We start from the raw sequence: 19112 nt of genomic DNA on the forward strand, positions 1-19112 counted from the left end.
AATTTTGCACTAATTATTAGAATTATATACATACTTACCTTTAGTTTTTTTTTTAATTTATTGATTATTATCATCTCGACCAGTGGTCAATTAGGCCGCATTAGTGAATTGTTGCGGGTGAAATCTTATACCTACGCTCAGAAAGTACATCTTTATATTAATTTTAATAGGCGTTTTCGGTTATTTAGATTTAAAACTGGTGATTGTGCCAAAGGATAAGTGGGTCAAAATTGGAGATTCATTGCGACGAGACAACTATTTCAATTTTATTACCCATTGTATGTGGTTTGCCGTTTATAGGCCAGCGATGGCGATATCGCCATAGGAATCGGGAATTCCTATCAATTGCAAAGCTATTGAAACCCTAAATCTGCATCCAATCGCAATGTAATTTTTAATCATGAGATGGTAATGATAGAGATAGAGCATGTGTGAGTGTGATATAAGTGCAACTGTCCGTAATGATGGTCAGTAGCAAAGATATCATGTGCATTCATTCTAGCCAGATACTTATTGGAAAACAGGATCTTTAGGTAAATCTTGTTCTTTAAATCTGTCTACCGTTGCTAAAATTATTCACGAAAAACTAAAAAAAAAGGGACCTTTAACCCCTCCCCTCTCCTTGTTGTTCAGGATACATTCCCCTACATCTGTGCCAAAATTAGCTTCTACATGATTTTTATTCTCTATTTAGCCTTTTTTGTGTTTCGTTGTCTGGACTAATGGTTGATATATTAAAAATTGAGAAATTCGTGATTCAATACTTATATTTAAAAAACTTATGAAATCTAGCATAACATGCACCATATCACACAGAAAAGACCTACATCAACTTGTTCAATGTTTCGACTTTACTTTTGCGTGATACGATCTACCCATGTAACACAACAGACCCGCGCATCCTGCCAGCACGCACGGGATGCTAAATTTCATGAGTTTTTGAAATATCGAATCACGCATTTCTCCTTTTTTTGTATATCAACGATATGCATATTTTAAATTGTCGTGCATCAGATTGAATGCTCTTTTCCATGATCTGAAAAAAACATAAGCATTGCATTTGAAAAACAAAAGTTGCATCGATTTTCGGTTAAACCGGAACTGATACCGGACGTTTCAATATGCGATCGGTTAGATCATAATGACATATATAAAATAGTATTTGACAAATTTTTCGTAGCTCCAAAATAAAAGAGATATTGACTCTCTTATCTCGAACACACTGTATATTCATTGGGCAAAATTGTATCAATACAATAAAAAAATAAAATAAAGTGCCATTATTAATGATTTTTTGCCTATAGTACCTCGGATTTACTAAAAAGAAAAATAATGCGATCTGATATAGGTAGTTTAATTTTTTTCATTTTTTTGGAGAATAATAACAAAAAACTACAAATCTTTATTTTTATTGTACAAAAGTAATAATTTCGTACATCCAACTTGGTTAAAGGCAACTAACCACCCCTCCAAGTAACTCAGCAATACTGGTTTCCTCTTCGGTGGACGGCCTACTGTTCCAAGATTATCTCAAAGAGTCTTCCTACCCAACGTTGTGTGGGATATATCTGATAAGCTTCCGATGCTATTTTATTAACCCCCCCCCCCCCCGTACAGCAAATCTATCGCTGTTGCAAGATTTTCATAGTCCTGGTAGGACTTTGATACGCACCCCTTTTACACACTTACCTAAAACACACGAAAACCTGGACGCATACCGAAGAAAAAAACAACAAAAACGAAGTTATAAGTGACTAAGTTTCTCCAGGGTGACTAAGTAGCAGAGGATTACAGTAACCCAAATGGGTGTTGACTATGGGTATCTTGTAAACCGTATGAGATACAAAATCGCTTAAATGGGCGAAGTTATGCAAAATTTCATGCTGATTAATTTTCCCTTTCTAAGTCTCTTGTACTTTTACAAATAGCGTTATGATCAAAAAAACCGAAAAATGTCATTTCCGAGAACGCGCAGGGTTCATTTATTTACAAAGATATCAAAAAATAATGGTGAGTGGTGACCAACATCACTTTGTGTTTTTTTCTAAGCTTTCTGGCGATGCTAAAATCAAATTTTTATGACTTGTGGGTATCGAGTCAATCACATCAACCTTCTTATTCGTTATGGACGCCATATTGGATTACACTAGGTAGAGAAAGAAATTACAAAATCGAAGGTACCAAATGCTTAGTAAGTATTTCATTAGGAAATTAATCTTGAATTTTTGCATTGAAGCTTACAATGTATTTCTTATGGCCATAATTCCATGGCTGTGTTGATGGATACTAGGTATGACACTTGACAGACAATAAACGAAAAATGTTAAATAATTATAAGAAAGCCGTGGAATGATTGCTATAAAGAAATACATTGTAAACTTCAATGCAAAAATTCAAGATTAATTTCTGAATTTTTCTAGTAACGTAAAAATCTACAAGAAATAAGAAAGTTGATGTAGAAAGATGAGGGTTTGTTAAACCATTTTTTATATCTTTGAAAATAAATGAACGCCAGAACTTCGCAATTTGTTAGTTATAAGAAATTTTGTAACGAAAATTAATTAGCATAAAGTTCTGGACAACTTTGCCTATAGCATCTTTGTATCTCTTCGGTTTACAAGTGAAAATGAAAAAAAATGAAAAGTAGGTACCAAATTCTTGACAGAACAGATTCCTAGCCCAAACCAGATATTGAAAAATGATTTTGACAGTGTTACATCCTTTATATCTAATGAACACTGCCAAATTTTTAACCGGAAAGCAAAATAACCGTTTTTTTGAATAACATTCAATATTATACTTACCTACATACCTACCTTACTGCACCTTATAGGTACTTACTCAGTAGGTACATGAACATGATTGAGCTTTTTTTAGCTCAGAAGTTACCTCCAAAAACTATTTCTCTTCCTACAGCCTACTGGCGGGAAATTTGAAAATCCGCCACTCGGTTTCCAGTATAAATGATTATTTTCTCACTTTTAGAGCATTTAAGCTTTCACGAATTCCTACGAAATTACTGACCATGTAACGAACCTTTAAAATTCAACAATTCAAATTAATCTGTCCAGTTCAATTAACAGGCTTGGTATAGGTCGAATTCTGAAAAGACGAGTAGAAGAGTACTTCTTTACTGAATGTCATGGTTCCGGATCGAATGACATAATTTATGGGTAGCTATTTCTGTTCACCTTTCCAATAGTAGCTTTACTACTTTGGGAATATATTGTTATGAACATAAGTTGATTTATAATATAATGCCAATACAAAGTACTTAATTATTATAATTAGGTACGCATTGTATAGGTATAGACTTTGCCACGTAAGGCCACAGATTCCGTGCGTAGTGAAATGAACACGCCATTGAGGATTTGTTCAACTGTTAAAACCAGGTGCTTTAGATGCATACAAATTATGCGATAAACCAGATACGAGTATTAAGAGTGAAAGTGTCCCGGTCACGAACATCTGTTTTCATACAGCACGCATGAACGCATTTAAGAAGCAAGCTGGATTCAATTACATTTCCCATGTTGACCCAGACGCAAAAATACAAAAGGAGATAATGGAATAGCAAAGTTTCAAATTAAAACTCTGATGTGATTGGTGAAATGAATCATTACACTTTTTCCTGAAGAGATTAGGTACCATATTATAATTCCCAATTAAGTCTTGTCAAGCAAGAAAAAATGAAAAAAATCTAATAAACCTTCACAATTAATTTAGTGCGACCACAGGGATCCAGATTTTTGTTTCTGCTGGAAACGTTCATGACTCGAGGGCATGGCAATTATCTACACCGGTAACATGTGCGAATTTTGTAAAAGTTGTCAGGTCGCTATATAAAATGTTACTAAAATACAAGAAAAAGTAATATTCCACAAAGGTTATTACACTTTCAATGCACATTTAACATTGAAGATTAGTAGGTATTTTTAATTTAACTAATTCCTCGTCACCGGTAATATGTCATTTTGCTGACTTTTGTCTTTTATGTAAATCAATATTCTGATTAATTACCTATATATAGCTAATTGATTTTTTTTTTAATTTATTGTCCCTCTCTTGTTCTGGGCCGTCAACAGGCTAGTGCCCAACTAGAGTAACGTGACTCGTATAATGCTTTTTAGAGGTGCCCCTGCAGGTCTTAAGTTGTTCTATGCTACTCCGGTATATTTACCTTACGAATTAGGAAAACTGAAGGAGAACCTTTGGATTCGATAGAAATTCTCGCTTGCAAGTATGATTTTGTACAGACCCCCCTTCCCCATGGGTATTCCTTATCCCTGAAGATTTTCAGGATTTGATGGATAAGAACTCAGGATAGCAACCAGTAAAAACATTTAAGAGTTCAAGCTGGTTATCACGTCTGAACTCCAGGTATCACATAGGTATTATAATAGCAATCGCAGGTAGCCGTAAAGGAAAGATTTGTTGCCCATTTTTATCTTTAATTAAAATTACCTACTCCATTTTGGTAAACATTTTCCCATATAATTTGAAATAGCATCTAACACGGCCAAACAGACATCATTCCGCGCTCTCGGAATGCACATCCCATCCAAAAAGCACGCGAGTCAAGAAAAAGGAGCGATGCCGCGCGCTCAGCAGTCGCACTGCTTTAGACATAGACTGCAGGAGAGATCGAAAAATCTACCAGTAAGTATTTACCGTTTTAAAGGAAATTTTATAATCTTTAAATTTGTTACCTAGTATTTTTTTATGGAAAAAAAATGAAGAAGATATTCCTTAAAAAGTTAAAAAATGTACCTTTGGGGTGGTTTTCTGGAGGGTTGCCACTCCCGCGGGGAGGGGATTTTTAGTAAGTTAAATACCACCCCAAGTCCTAGTGCTGACCTTTACTAGAAGCATGGAGCTAAAAGATAAGTAAATACCTACCTCCATATGACTAAGCATCTGTGGTTGAAATTTCAAAAAAAGTAATAAAAAAGTTAGGAATACACAGCCTGCGCATGCGCACACCTGCGGTTTACAATATGCGATGTGATTGCCATTACTACGAGCATCTGCGGGTAAAATTTCAAGAAAATGTCTCAATAAATAAAAAAACTTGGCACTGGGCAGACTGAGCATATGTACAATTAATGGTCACGATTTTTCTTGGTTCAGGTACCATTGCTATAATCTACCAAATTCAAAAAGAACGAACTAAATGTATTGAAAACTGTAGTAGTTAAGGCCTCGGGTGGACGGAGAAAGTGGCCATAATAGCGCCTTCCAACAGTTGGACAATGCGCCAAAAATACGGGAGCCATATTTAGAACCCACCGTTGAGTGAAGGATTAATTACTCAATGTGTCCACTACGAGCTTAGACAACTGAACTCTCGCACAGGGCTCAATAAATAAATAGTTATTCTGATTCAGACAAACAGTAAAATAGTTATGTACTGCCTGAGATTCTTCATAACCTGCCTAGTAACCAGCTTTGATAAACAGGTGGCTCTCATCTAGTAGTATCACTAAAGTCACTAAATATATCTAGTGACTTTAAGTATCACCAAAGAGTATTACTCGAGGTATTACTCTTTGGTATCACAAAGATTTACAAGATATACTTATATTTTCTTCAAAATGCATTAACATCATTATTTTTATTTTGTTTTAATTAAAATACAAATCACATAGAATAAATAACAAGAAATGGGAACTATCACGGTTCTTTCAGGAACGGAATATTTAGTAAAATGTGGCAAGTCTTAATGGAACAATGCAGCTACAGAGGCAAATCAATGGCAGTGTGTCAAGTTTATTAATTTTCTATTCCACTACCCCAATAGGAATACTTCCCATCATCGGAGTAAGAGGGGGCGACACAATGGTGTGCAATCGACTTTGATCTTTTACTACAGGATCTAAAAAAACAGTATAACAATAAATCGTCTCTTTTCTGCAATTACTTACAGAAGTAAGGATGCGCCATAGCATCGCGAGCAGTGAGTCTTTCCATGTGATCATAACGTAATAGTTTATCTAAAAAGTCCAATGCCTCTCCGGAAACTAATTGCTGATTCTCGCTATGTACAAATCTTTCCCATCGTTTACGTGAATGTCTAGAGCGTTACAGTGAATAACACACTTCAATATTTGAAGACTTACCGTCCGAGAATATCGTTAAATCTAGAATCTAGCTGTATGTGATATTTTTCAAGGTACTCAAATAATTCATCTGTCCCAAGTACTTTGGCAATACGAACTAGTTGATCATAATTATCGTGGCCATGAAAAAATGGTTCTTTTCGAAAAATCATAGAAGCTAACATGCAACCTAACGACCACATGTCCAAGGAATAGTCATACATTTGATAATCAACTAGAAGTTCGGGCGCTTTAAAATATCTCGAGGCGACCCGTACATTATATTCCTGTCCAGGATGATAAAACTCTGCTAAACCCCAATCTATCAATCGCAATTTTCGATTTTCGTGATCAATCATAACGTTATGCGGTTTCACGTCTCTAAAACATTAAGAATATACTCCATATGTAGTCACACAAAATGAATACCTATGCATTATTCCCATACTGTGGCAGTAATCCAAGGCTTTAAGTAGTTCATATAAATAGTAGCGAATATCAAAATCAGTAAGTCTTTGATACAGCTCTTTAAAATCTGTATTGTTCACATGTTCAAAAACTAGAGCTGGTGTTCGGGAAACGGGATCTTTAACTACAGCCTGTAAAGTTATAATATTGGTTCCACCACGTAAATTTTCCAAAATCTTAATTTCACGTTTAATTTTTTTCTTTTTAACAGGCTGAAAAATTAGTGCTGCGGTTACAAGTGATATAAACTTCATCTCACCTTTAATATTTTAACTACACCCTTCTCATTATTTGTCACGTTAATTTCCTCAAATACCTCGCTATATTTTCCCCGTCCCAGCTTTCGGATTAATTGGTAGTTATCCTGTAATCCCCAGTCGACGATATAATTCTCATAGTCCCAATACTCTCTGGGTTTGTGAGAGTTTACATCCGCATACACTCGAGCAAGACTTGCTACTGCCATATTTTGCTAGTTACAGGCACTTTTTCTTGTATATTTGACTAATGAGCGTAGTTTCACTGTTTAAGATTTTTAGTAGTAGGAAAAGGCATTTGTATTTGTATAATACTTACATGTTAAGAAAAAATTGGGTATGTAGTTTAAATTAATCCTGTAACGCATGCAATCTGAAGATGGATTAATGGAGTTTCATACCAAGAATGCACTGCACGTGAAACGTATTTGTTCATAAGGCGTTTTCGAATATTGAGTACCCCTCTAAAACTGCATTGTTTTCATTCAGAAGTCAGATTGCTGCGTCATAACCTAACTTTTCAATACAATACATGCTGCTTTTTTAGTTATTATTATACAGGGTGTATGTCTAAATGGTGTTACTTTAGGGGAGATTAAAACATAAGATCTTTTTTTTTCAAATTCAGCCCAGGCGAGGGTCTAACTATTTTGTTTGAAAATACACCCTCAGAAATCCTAAAATTTTTTGGTAACCAGCTACGTTACGATCACCTGAAGTTCCTCGCTTTGGAAAACAAATAAAAATAAAATGAATGAATATTAATAAAAATAATAAATGTTCCTGTTACATGTAGGTACCACGGCGCTTCAAAATACAAATGTGAAATGAAAAGAAACGGGTTAGCTCAGTTGTTTCCTACTTGGTAATCCTCCTTTCCCAAACATGTCTGGATTCTCGATAATATGCCCAGAGCGGAAAGAGCTTTGAAGAGATTTAAAAAGACAAAAGACAATTAAAAAACAATAACCGACATATGCTTACGCACGATTCGCACAAGTTTCGTTTAGAAGCGTATTGGGGAAGAAAATACCGTTGGTTATATGAAAAGTTCAGAACGTAATTTAGAATAATGACTAATGAGGGGAACTTATACGGTCCTCAAGAGGCTCAAGGTACTTGAAGGGCCTAAAGAGTTTTTATTTTCTAACGGTGTATGGATTAATAGTTATTTATGTATTAAGGGCATAATAGTGATGTTTATATTCTCGAGGGCGACGAGTTAAAAAGCTCGAGGGCCTATGGCCCGAGAGCTTTTTAGTCGCCCGAGAGTATCAACATCAGTTTATGCCCGTGGTACATACACAATTTTATGTTTTACAAACAGTTTTCTTCGTCAAAAATCGCTTACAAAATAATTCATTATGTTTGATCGAGTATGCGTGGTTCGAATTTGTTAATGTGATTGAAACCATCCAAACGTCAAACGTAATTTTAAATAATTCAATTCATCGTAATGAGCAAGAAGTTCCAGAAACTATACGAAATAAGGCCAATCTTGTGATTTAGTACCTATTGACAATTAATAATTGACGTTTCTAATTTTCAATGACCTGCAAATATTTGTTTGTTTTGTCATTAAGTATAAATGAGTTACTATGGTGATAGGTACTTAATGCCCTAGGGCATAAAATGGTACTTTATGCCCGCGTATCACAGATATAAAATGTGCTATGATAGGTTAGTAAGACATAAAGTAATTTTTGTTTCAAAATTTTAAAGTTTAAAAATTGATGCAGTGTCGCTGATTGCAGCTCCCAAATTACGCCTATAAAATCAAAACGACTATGGAAATGATTACAACAATGAACAGGGGATATCTTCTAAATGATCTTTCTGAAATACATTTGAAAACACTAGGTATATCGTTACATTTATTTCAATTCAACTTAAGTTTTAAACATCAAAAAATTATCTAGTGGTACGGTTTAAACCATTTCCTGATTACACTTGAATAATCCTTTTCTGCGATAGTTTTGGTTCCAACGGGATTTTCCAATATTATAGTTCCCGATACACCTCGTTCCACAAAATTAAGGAATTTGCAAAACGGTTGCTCTTTTCCGAACATTTGACATTCGCTGTTGGGTGGTAAAACGTAAATTGTTTCGCCATCCAGTATAGACATTTGTTCATCTTGAAGTAGTCTTCCACGCGCGGACCACAGGGAAACATCTTCGTAAATATCGAACAAACATTTTACATTTAACACTAACTCGTTTAATGTAAGTGAACTCACTGCTGTTTCCAATAATATCAATCCCTTTCGGTCCTTATAAACCACATTAACCCATTTAGTAAACGGAAGAATGTTACCCCTAGGACTAACTAAGATTATCTGTAGGATTCCATCTTTGGAAGACTGATGGTCAATAACAATCGTTTCATTATTGCCGATATTGTGCTCTGTAATTGGCTCGAATGTCGTTTTAATCCCGTTTTCAATAAATGCCAGATATTTTTCGGCAATCGCTTGGTACCGCCGGGAAGCTTTATAATATACTTTTACTTTATCCATCGGCGATAAATGCGACTTCTTCCTCAAACGCTGGATGCGATTGACAATCTCTCTGGCCGTACCTTCCTCGAGCATGTCGGACGTGGGACGCACGTCAAGTAGGACTATTACTTCATTGTGGACCCCTAACTCGTATTGTTTGGATACAGACACGTCGGTCTTGTAGACAAACCGAACAAGAGAAGTGTCAATACATTGACCATCTTTGTTAAACTGCCTGTTGGTGAATAAATCGTTAATTTCAGCATCCGTTAATGACTCTATGGCTTTGGAAATTGCCTTGTATTCCGATTTATACTTCGTCCCCAATGCTTTGTAGTCCGGTTTAGCTTGCAGACCAATGCCATACTTGGCCTTATCGCGTGAAATAGTGATTGTTCTAACATTCATTTCCGTAGAGATGTAGCTCTGAAGAGATCGTATATCATTGACATATACTTCACTTTGGGGTATTATGATCAGTTCAGGTAATGGATATTTTAAAGGTAATGATTTCTTGTCTCGAAGTGTTCGGCCCATTTCCACAACTTCTTGCATGCGTGACACGGATCTTTCGGTATCGCTCTTGAGATACATTCCCAGATACTTGGGATACATTGAAAAATGGACGCTTTCGTTTCCGGAAGCACACCACTTGCGTAAGTTCTGATAGACGTATTCGGAAAAGAAAGGAGCGAATGGTGCCAAAGCCTTTGTCATCGTAAGCGTAACTGAAAACAACGTTAACAGCGCACGCATATAGTCCTCTTTGTCGGTTTCGCCCTTCAAACGTGACCGGTTCATTCGTAAATACCAGTTCGTTAAATTTTCAAAATATTTTATTACACGAGGAATTATACTGTATAAATTATACGAAGTCATTTCTTCTTCTACTTGCTTCAATAACGTTTGTGTCAAGGACAAAACCCATAAGTCCATGATATTTGTAGCATCAACCGCAGCATCCTCAAACTTGAACGTTACACTTGTTTGACAAGCGAACATTTCAACATTTTGCACAAGAAACCTGTACGCATTAAACCATGGAAGAAGTACGTATTTGACCATATCACGTACCCCATCCTCCTTAAAAAACAAATTCTCAGCTCGGACTACCGGCGAATTGATTAAATACAAACGTAGCGCGTCCGCGCCGTATTTTGAAATTATCTGCACCGGATCCGGATAATTATTTTTGCGTTTGGACATTTTTTGTCCATCACTTGCCAAAACTAATCCGGTCGCTATTACATTTTTAAACGGTGCCACGCCGAACAAGTTTGTTGCAATCACCAGCAAGGTGTAAAACCATCCTCTTGTTTGATCGATGCCCTCTGCGATGAAGTCGACGGGGAAACTATCGAAGAAATCGCTCACATTCTCAAAGGGGAAATGTTTCTGAGCATAAGGCATCGATCCCGATTCAAACCAGCAGTCGAATACTTCAGGTATGCGTCGGAGTGGTGGATTCCCTGGTGTTTTTGATGGAATAGTTAAGTGATCGATATTTTCACGGTGCAAGTCTTCGATTTTTGTTCCTAAACAAAAATGCTATTGAAGTCGATTGATTCAATATATTCATAGCTTATCAGATGGTAACAATAATTTAAAATAGTACATTATATATCAAGGTAGAGAAGTACAGTATTATTGCCTGAGCACCAAGATTACATCTCGAGGCTTATATTGATAAGAAAGTGAACGCGGTTGGACAGAATTTTTTGTTTCTTAATTTAACATGTCAATCAAGTACGTAGAAGTACAAGTCAAACAGGCCGTATTTTGTTCTGTCATTGAGATATTTTCAAAGAGTAATTTCGTTCGAATTTTCTCAAAATGTGATAATTTTCGGTATGTAATTTCTCTGGAAATGGCGGATGGTGGCAATTATTCATTTTAGAGAACTTGTCTAAACTTTTATTGAGCGAAATTTCGGGCTGTGTTTTCTAAAAGTGACAGCGTGACAGTTCTCATTATTGACTACTAGTTAATAATAAAAAATTATTAACCACTTTGAACAAATGCCGAGAAAGCCTACTTTACAAGTGGAAAAAAGGTTAATAATCATGTCATCAGACGCTAGTAGTGAAAAAATAATATAAGCGAATAGCTGTGATAAATGTACCTGTATACGTTATCATTATCATGTACATAGGTGGGTATCCTTGAATACAGAAATATAAATGCAGTATGCAAATAGAGCGCAATCCGATGAGTTTTATTTCCTCCAAGTTACAACAGTGGCGACGAGGATTAAAGTAAATTAAATATCCTAAATTAAATTAAGGTAAACACGTTTGATAAATACCTAAAAGTAAATTAATATTAAATCCAAATAAATATACCTATTAAAATAAAATGGCCGCGCTTCTCGGTAGAATTCAAGAATACAAAATCGAAGATAAAAACTGGTCGTCATATATCGCGCGATTAAAACAGTATTTTAAGGTGAACGAAATTGAGGCTAGCAAGTATACGCCAATATTAATTACCGTCATCGGAGGGGAAGCGTTTGATTTAATGGTGGATTTGTGCAACCCCGCCAATCCAGAAGATAAAAAGTTTGAAGATCTAGTCAAGCTGATGCAAGACCATCTCCAGCCGCAACCATCCGAAATAGCGGAAAGATATAAATGTCGCCAACGCAAGCAGGACGTTGGGGAGTCAGTGGCAGTGTACATGGCTAATTTAAAAAAATTAGCTTAAAGATTGCAAATTTGGAGAAAAATTGGAGGAAAATCTGCGAGACCAATTAGTCTTCGGGCTCAAGAGTGAAACCATCCGACAGCGATTGTTCGCGGAGACGTCACTCACGTTCCAAAAAGCACAGGAAATTGCTGTGGGGGATGGAAGCAGCAGAGACCAACTCCCATTTGATCGCCGGAACTTCGTCAGTAGTGGCGGTTCATAAATTGCAGGCGGCGAGGAGAAGGGTAGCGTGCAAGGAAGAGCCCAAAGAAAAGGGTCAGCGCAGTGGATACCGAAGGAGCAGGTGCAATCACTCAAATCACTGTGGTAAATCTAATCATGTAGACGATAGTTGTTTTTTCGTAATGCGCAGTGCCATCTATGCCAAAGAAAGGGACACATCGCTTCATTTTGTAAAGGTAAATCACGAGCGAATAGCAATTATCATAAATATGTTAATGTTTCATTAGAGGAGTCGGATTTAGATTTAAATGATTTAAACATTTTCACGATTGCCTCGATAAATAACCAGCCTATAAAAATGTGCATACAGGTAAATAATAAATGGATCACAATGAAAGTTGACACAGGGTCAGGAATTTCGGCGATTTCTGATAAATTTTATTTGCAACATTTTTCGCAATGTAATCTTATAAATTCAGATATCCATTTAAAAAGTTATAATGGCAACGATATTAAATGTACCTATCGGATATTGTGTAGTCAATGTCACGTATGACAACACAACTGTAAATAATTTGAAATTATTTGTTATAAGAAATGGGGGACCTCCACTTATTGGCAGAGATTGGTTAAAAAAGGTTAATATTTCGATTGATAACATTTTTCATATTGATAATAATCAACCGAACAGGATTTCAAAAATGTTAATTGATAAATTTCCCGGCGTGTTTGGTAACGATTTGGGTAAGTTTAATGGAGGAAAGGCTAAATTGTATTTAAAAGAAAACACAGTTCCGATTTATCGCAAACCACGTCCGTTACCATTTGCTCTAACCTGTAAAGTGGAGGAGGAATTAAACAATTTAATCAAATTGGATATTTTAAATCCAGTTAATAATAGCGAGTGGGCAACTCCAATTGTCCCGGTTCTTAAAAAAAATGGCCAAGTGAGAATCTGTGGCGATTTTAAAATAACCTTAAATCCCAATCTTCATATCAATAAATACCCCGTTCCTAAAATTGACGATCTATTGGTGTCATTAAAAAATTGCGCGATTTTTAGTAAGATCGATCTTTCGCAGGCGTATGCGCAGATTGAGTTAGACGACGAATCAAAAAAATTGGTCACTATAAATACCCATAAGGGTCTGTTTCAGTATAGCAGGTTGCCATATGGGGTAGCATCCAGCCCAGGTATTTTTCAACAACTCATTGAAAATATTTTTGCTGTCATCGACAATGTGGTAATATTTTTGGATGACATCTTGATCGCATCGGAGAACGAAGGAACCCATATAAAAACACTTATGGAGGTATTCCACAAATTAAGCCAAGTTAATTTAAAAATTCAAGTAAATAAATGTTCGTTCGCAACGACACAAATTCAGTACTTAGTCGACAAAGAAGGTATACACACTGATCCGATCAAGATGGAAGCCATTAAAAAGGTAAAGGTACCGCAAAATGTGACTCAGTTGAGGGCATTTTTAGACTTAGTAAATTATTACGCCAAGTTTTTACCAGGTATCACTAATATTTTGTATCCTTTATATAAATTATTAATATAAGGAAAAACGAGCCATTTCAATGGCAAACAGCTCAACAAAGAGCATTTGAAAAAATTAAATCACAATTAATGTCATCTAAAGTGTTAGTGCATTACAACCCCCAATTGCCGATTATTTTAGCAGTTGATGCGAGTGCTTATGGCATCGCAGCGGTCATATCGCATAAATTTGATAACGGGGACGTAAAACCGATAGCGTACGCATCACGTACATTATCGTCGGCGGAAAAATCTTATTCCCAAATTGATAAAGAGGCTCTAGCAATTGTATATGGCGTTAAGAAATTTCATCAATTCTTATACGGTAGAAGCTTTACATTACTAACTGATCATAAATCATAAGATCCTGTATTAAACAGAATTATAGGATTTTGTTTACATGGGTGGCCGCATAAGGACAACTTGGATAAAGAATTCGCAACGTTTTATGAAAAGCAAAAATTAAATGAGATTCATATCGTACGAGGTTGTGTACTATGGGGTTATCGCATAATAATACCTCAACAATTGCGACCAAATATCTTAAAAGAATTACACTTAAGTCATTTAGGAATTAATAAATGTAAGTCTTTGGCGAGATCATATGTATGGTGGCCCAATATCGATTATGACATCGAACAAATGTGCAAACGATGTATGGTTTGTAGTACAATAAGGCCAAATGTTTCAAGAACTACATTAAATCCGTGGCCGATTGCACATCGACCTTGGTCCAGGTTACATATAGATTTCTTGGGTCCGCTAAATGGACAAAAGTACTTAATTGTCATAGATGCTCACACAAAGTGGTTGGAAGTTACTAAGGTTAATTCCACCACGGCTGAAAACATTGCTTCGAAGCTGATGAAATTATTTAGTCAGTTAGGGTTGCCAGATTCGGTAGTCTCAGATAACGGCCCACCGTTTACATCCTCAGATTTCAAAACGTTTTTGAAAAATAATGGTATCAGGCAATTGTTTACACCTCCTTACCATCCACAAGGCAATGGAGCAGCGGAAAATGCTGTCAAATTAATTAAGCAAGCTTTAAAGAAGGCTTATTTAGAAAAGCATAATCCGGATACTTTTTTATGTCGTTTTTTGCTAGATTATCGCAATAGTGAACACAGCAGTACAGGAATTAGCCCAGCCAAAGCCATGTTTGGCAGGAATCTTAAAAATCGACTAGATTTAATTATGCCCAATCGTTATAGAACAGTCGAGGAAAAGGTAATCAAACAGGTAGAAAATTTTGGCGGAAGAAATAAAGTTATTGAGGTAGGTGATAAGGTCATTATTAAAGATTATACTACACCTATCCATCCCGTGGGAATGTTCGGGAAAATTGCCAACAAGCGAGGGTCCGTCTTGTTCGATGTTGAAACATCTACAGGGAAAAATGTAATTAGACATTCGGACCAAATTCGAGTGATTGAAAAGATTAATAATAACAGAAATTCATTATTGGTTTCAACATGGAACAAGAACGACGAAGAGGTAAAAGTGGAGGTAGATAAGTCACCTAGTACGTCACAAGTTGTTCCCCACCTCACCGATAAGACAGTGTGCGTCGATGTTGATAGTGGACCTAGTACGTCATCGCAAGTGATAAGTGACGTAGATTTAGTACAATCCCAACCAGTTGTACAGGAACGATATCAATTGCGTCCTAGAAAATAAAATTTTGTTGTTCTTTTTTGATGTAAATAAGAATTTGTATTTAGTTTAAGGAAGTTTGCAAATAAGGGTGAAGGTGTGATAAATGTAGGTACCTGTATACGTTATCACATAGGTGGGTATCCTTGAATATAGAAATATAAATGCAGTATGCAAATAGAGCGCAATCCGATGAGTTTTATTTCCTCCAAGTTACAACAATAGCGAATATGTAATAGAATGGAGTGTGATTGGAGCAGAATGAGAAAATATTCATATATTCATTTTTTTTCGTGCTCCGCGTCCCATTTTTAATAAGAATGACAGATGTCATTGGAATGTACAATGATTTTTTTTGTCATTAGATCACTTGATCAACGGTGGGAGAGAAACTGGCTGCAATAGTGCATCCAACTTCGACGCGAGATTTTTACATATTCGAAACATTTTTCCGATATCCAACAAATCGAGATTCTCATTGGTTAAAATATGTCAGTTGTTTTAAACATCGGATCCTTTGTTGCAATTTCACACCGGTATTTCGCCACTTTTGTATTGCCGGACTTTTCTACCATGGTTAATATGATTTTTTTGCCGCCAAGATAAAATTAAAAATTACAGAAGAAGAACGTTTAAAATTTCAAAGTTTGTGAACAATTTTGAGAAATAAAACGCGGGAGCTGTAATGGCACGAGTTTTATGTTTCGCCTTATTTTAATTCATTCACACTCAGAGAATATTATTACGTCTTGAAGGTAGAAATATTTCAATTGGCATTATTTTACCGCCTGTACTCAAACTAAACTTAAGAATAACGTATTCTCACCTGTTAACCGTTTTAATTCAGAAATACTCCCAACGCATTGTATTTCACCGCCACTTTCCGACATCCATATAGGAATCGGTGTACCCCAGCAACGATTACGACTCACAGCCCAATCTCTTGCTTCCTTCAACCAATTACCGAATCTCTTTTCCTTGACAAATTCCGGCACCCAGTGCGTTTTCGAGTTGTGTTCCTGGAGCAACTTTGACAAATGTTCAACCCGAATGAACCACGACGGCACGGCTTTATAAATTAGTGGCGTGTCCGATCGCCAACAAAACGGATAAGAATGTTGTATATGGGACAGTCGTACGAGTCGCTTCTTTTCCTTTAGTAACTCTATGATACTGGGGTCCGCATCTTTAAAATACTTCCCCTTAAATTCCGTTATGGGCATCGTAAAACGGCCCTTTACGTCGATGGGACAAATGGGCTCGTCTTCGACGCTAATTATTCCCGCCTGTAAGCAAATGCGATAGTCGTCTTCACCGAAATACGGTGCTTGGTGGACGATTCCTGTTCCAAATTCTTCGGTGACGTAATCATCTGTTAGGACTCGAAAGGCGCCTTTCGATTTTAGACGTTCATAGTACGAAAAAACAGGCTCGTACGCGACACCGCGCAGTTCTTTGCCATAAAAAATCTCCAAAACCTCGTAATCCTCAAGTTTGAATACAGTTTTGAGTCTCGCTTTGAGCAATACATAAACTTCACCTGTGCTTATCTCCCTTACTCGAGCATACAATAGGTGGGGATTGACACAAATGGCGAGATTAGACGGTAACGTCCAGGGTGTTGTTGTCCAAATTAAGAAAGCGGCATTTTCTGTATCACCAACAATTGGTAACGAAACGGTAACGGCGGGATCCGTAACAGTCTTGTAATTCTGACCCGATTCGAAGTTAGACAATGGGGTAGCACACACAGTTGAATAGGGCATTATCTTCGTTCCATGGTATACCAAGCCCTTTAAATATAGTTGTTTAAATACCCACCATACAGTTTCCATATACCACGGATACATAGTTTTATAATCATGGTCGAAATCTATCCAACGTCCAATACGGCCCATTATAATTTTCCACTCCTTGGCATATTTGGTTACCATCGCCCTACACATTTGATTGTACGAGCTTATACCTAACTTATGAACGTCTTGGGGGCCTTTAATACCCAACATCTTGTCGACTTCCATTTCTATGGGCAAACCGTGACAGTCCCATCCAAATCTACGCTCAACGTAATATCCCCGTTGATGAGCATAACGGGTAACGATATCTTTAACGGTACCGGTTAAAATGTGCCCATAATGGGGCAAACCAGTCGCGAAAGGAGGGCCATCGTAAAAAGAATACTTGGGTTTACCTTTTGACTGTTTCAATGACGTTTTGAATGCGTCAATGTCGTTCCAATAATCTAAAATGCTTACTTCTTCTTCCGCAAAATTTATCGTTTCGGGAACACTAGAAAGCTCCATTGTAAGTTCACTCGTATTAAACACCAACTATTGAAATTATCTGGAATTGCAAATAATTCACGAAATGTTGCATCAGATTTCAAATTCAATTTATTCAATGCGCGCAAACGCTACTGTAACGTGTTTAGAAACATAGAATAGCGTATAACAAATAGTTTCATTTACAGGGTGTTCATGAACTATTAACCAGAGTTAAATACAACCTCAAACTGACAATAGTTCTTTTGGTATTTTTTATATACCAAACTAGGTATATATTTTAGATCAAATTACTATAGCTTCTATGTAATACAATATAATAGATGTGGGTCTTAGACTCCGTCAAAATCACAAATTTACCAACTTCATTAATTAAGCTTTCCCGCGCGGGGTTTTTAAAAGTACTGTGTTATTAACGATCTACAAGATCGTTTACAATTTTATATTACTGTCTGTCTCTCTGTCTGTCCGTGTACAGAATAACTTTGTTTAGAAACGTACGATCACTTTGAAAATTGGTCCACACGTACGTTCGTTAAGGATATGAGAAAGGTCACTATTGTTTTTCAGCTAGGTAGACTAACGGGTCAAAAAGTTACAGCCCAAAACTGCCCAACACTCCAAAATAATGGCTTCTTTTATAATTCTTATCACAAAGATATGAATGTGCGGTTTTCTGTGTTAGTAAACCTCAAACTATGCAGATGAATTTTAAAAAAATGCGCATGCGCAATCCAATTCTTTAATTTATTAAGATATTTAAATCAAATTGTGTATATGCACCTCGAGTAAAAGTAAAACTAATGCCGATTCAAAACATCTGCTTTACAAGCTTGGCCTGGTGGGAGAGATCACTTTTGTAAAAATGATGTATGCGTAAAGATCTTGTCTTGAATGGCGGTAGTGAACGTTTCGCTCCATAAATGTTTGTTGTTATTTTGTGTTATTTAATGCAGGTAGTAATTTTTGCATTTCTTTATATCGTATTTGTGTTTTGTTTGCCGCATTTTATATTTTTTGTGTGTTTCAATATTTGTTTTTGAAATTTACTTGGTTTAACCGCATTGCAATCATATGTGTGATACCGTTATGCTATTGTTTATAATTGTTTACATTTTTGGTGTAATGTTTGCTTAATTTATGTTTATTGATGTTGATTACTTGGTCTTGTCCTTGAAGTTACATTCATGTAAGTTTTCATTTTATTTTAATATGTGGAAATTGCTGATTTGTTTGATGTATGTACTGACTTGTTGTATGTTACTAACAATTTTCTCCGTGAATGAAGCAGTCTCGGGGAAGTGGAAAAAGAAACTGTAGTCTATAATTATGTGTTAGGGCACCTAATTCCGTGCTCTGTCTTCGACATCCAACTGTAGGTTCGAAACCCCGAAACCAGGGGCGGACTACCAATCTTGCAGGAGCGAGATTACGCTA

General features: G+C 36.3%; 2 protein-coding genes across 2 annotated transcripts; both read right to left on the reverse strand.

Annotated features, from left to right (window-relative positions):
* Positions 1-5583: 5583 nt before the first annotated feature.
* LOC116159623 (casein kinase II subunit alpha-like) lies at positions 5584-7339 on the reverse strand. Its single transcript, XM_031472647.1, has 6 exons — positions 7143-7339; positions 6826-7088; positions 6528-6778; positions 6120-6479; positions 5925-6073; positions 5584-5875 (listed from the first exon to the last, which is right to left on the reverse strand). Exons 2-6 carry the CDS (start codon positions 7030-7032, stop codon positions 5781-5783), a joined length of 1062 nt encoding a protein of 353 aa, XP_031328507.1. The 5' UTR covers positions 7033-7088; positions 7143-7339; the 3' UTR covers positions 5584-5780.
* A 1340-nt stretch (positions 7340-8679) lies between these two features.
* On the reverse strand, positions 8680-17780 carry LOC116159828 (isoleucine--tRNA ligase, cytoplasmic-like). Its single transcript, XM_031472910.1, has 2 exons — positions 16220-17780; positions 8680-10858 (listed from the first exon to the last, which is right to left on the reverse strand). Exons 1-2 carry the CDS (start codon positions 17694-17696, stop codon positions 8739-8741), a joined length of 3597 nt encoding a protein of 1198 aa, XP_031328770.1. The 5' UTR covers positions 17697-17780; the 3' UTR covers positions 8680-8738.
* Between the last annotated feature and the right edge of the window lie 1332 nt (positions 17781-19112).

Source organism: Photinus pyralis, unplaced genomic scaffold, assembly GCF_008802855.1.
Source record: "Photinus pyralis isolate 1611_PpyrPB1 unplaced genomic scaffold, Ppyr1.3 Ppyr1.4_LG1, whole genome shotgun sequence".
Lineage (NCBI taxonomy): Eukaryota > Metazoa > Arthropoda > Insecta > Coleoptera > Lampyridae > Photinus > Photinus pyralis.

Bases quoted from the DNA above. Each gene is read 5' to 3' on its own strand.
- LOC116159623 (XM_031472647.1), bottom strand. From the start codon at position 7,032: ATGGCAGTAGCAAGTCTTGCTCGAGTGTATGCGGATGTAAACTCTCAC. The intron at 6,779-6,825 runs GTGAGATGAAGT...CTAATTTTTCAG, and splicing joins GTGTAGTTAAAATATTAAAG to CCTGTTAAAAAGAAAAAAAT. The intron at 6,074-6,119 runs GTAAGTCTTCAA...GTAACGCTCTAG, and splicing joins TTTAACGATATTCTCGGACG to ACATTCACGTAAACGATGGG.
- LOC116159828 (XM_031472910.1), bottom strand. From the start codon at position 17,696: ATGGAGCTTTCTAGTGTTCCCGAAACGATAAATTTTGCGGAAGAAGAA. The intron at 10,859-16,219 runs GTGAGAATACGT...ATTTTTGTTTAG, and splicing joins TGAATTAAAACGGTTAACAG to GAACAAAAATCGAAGACTTG.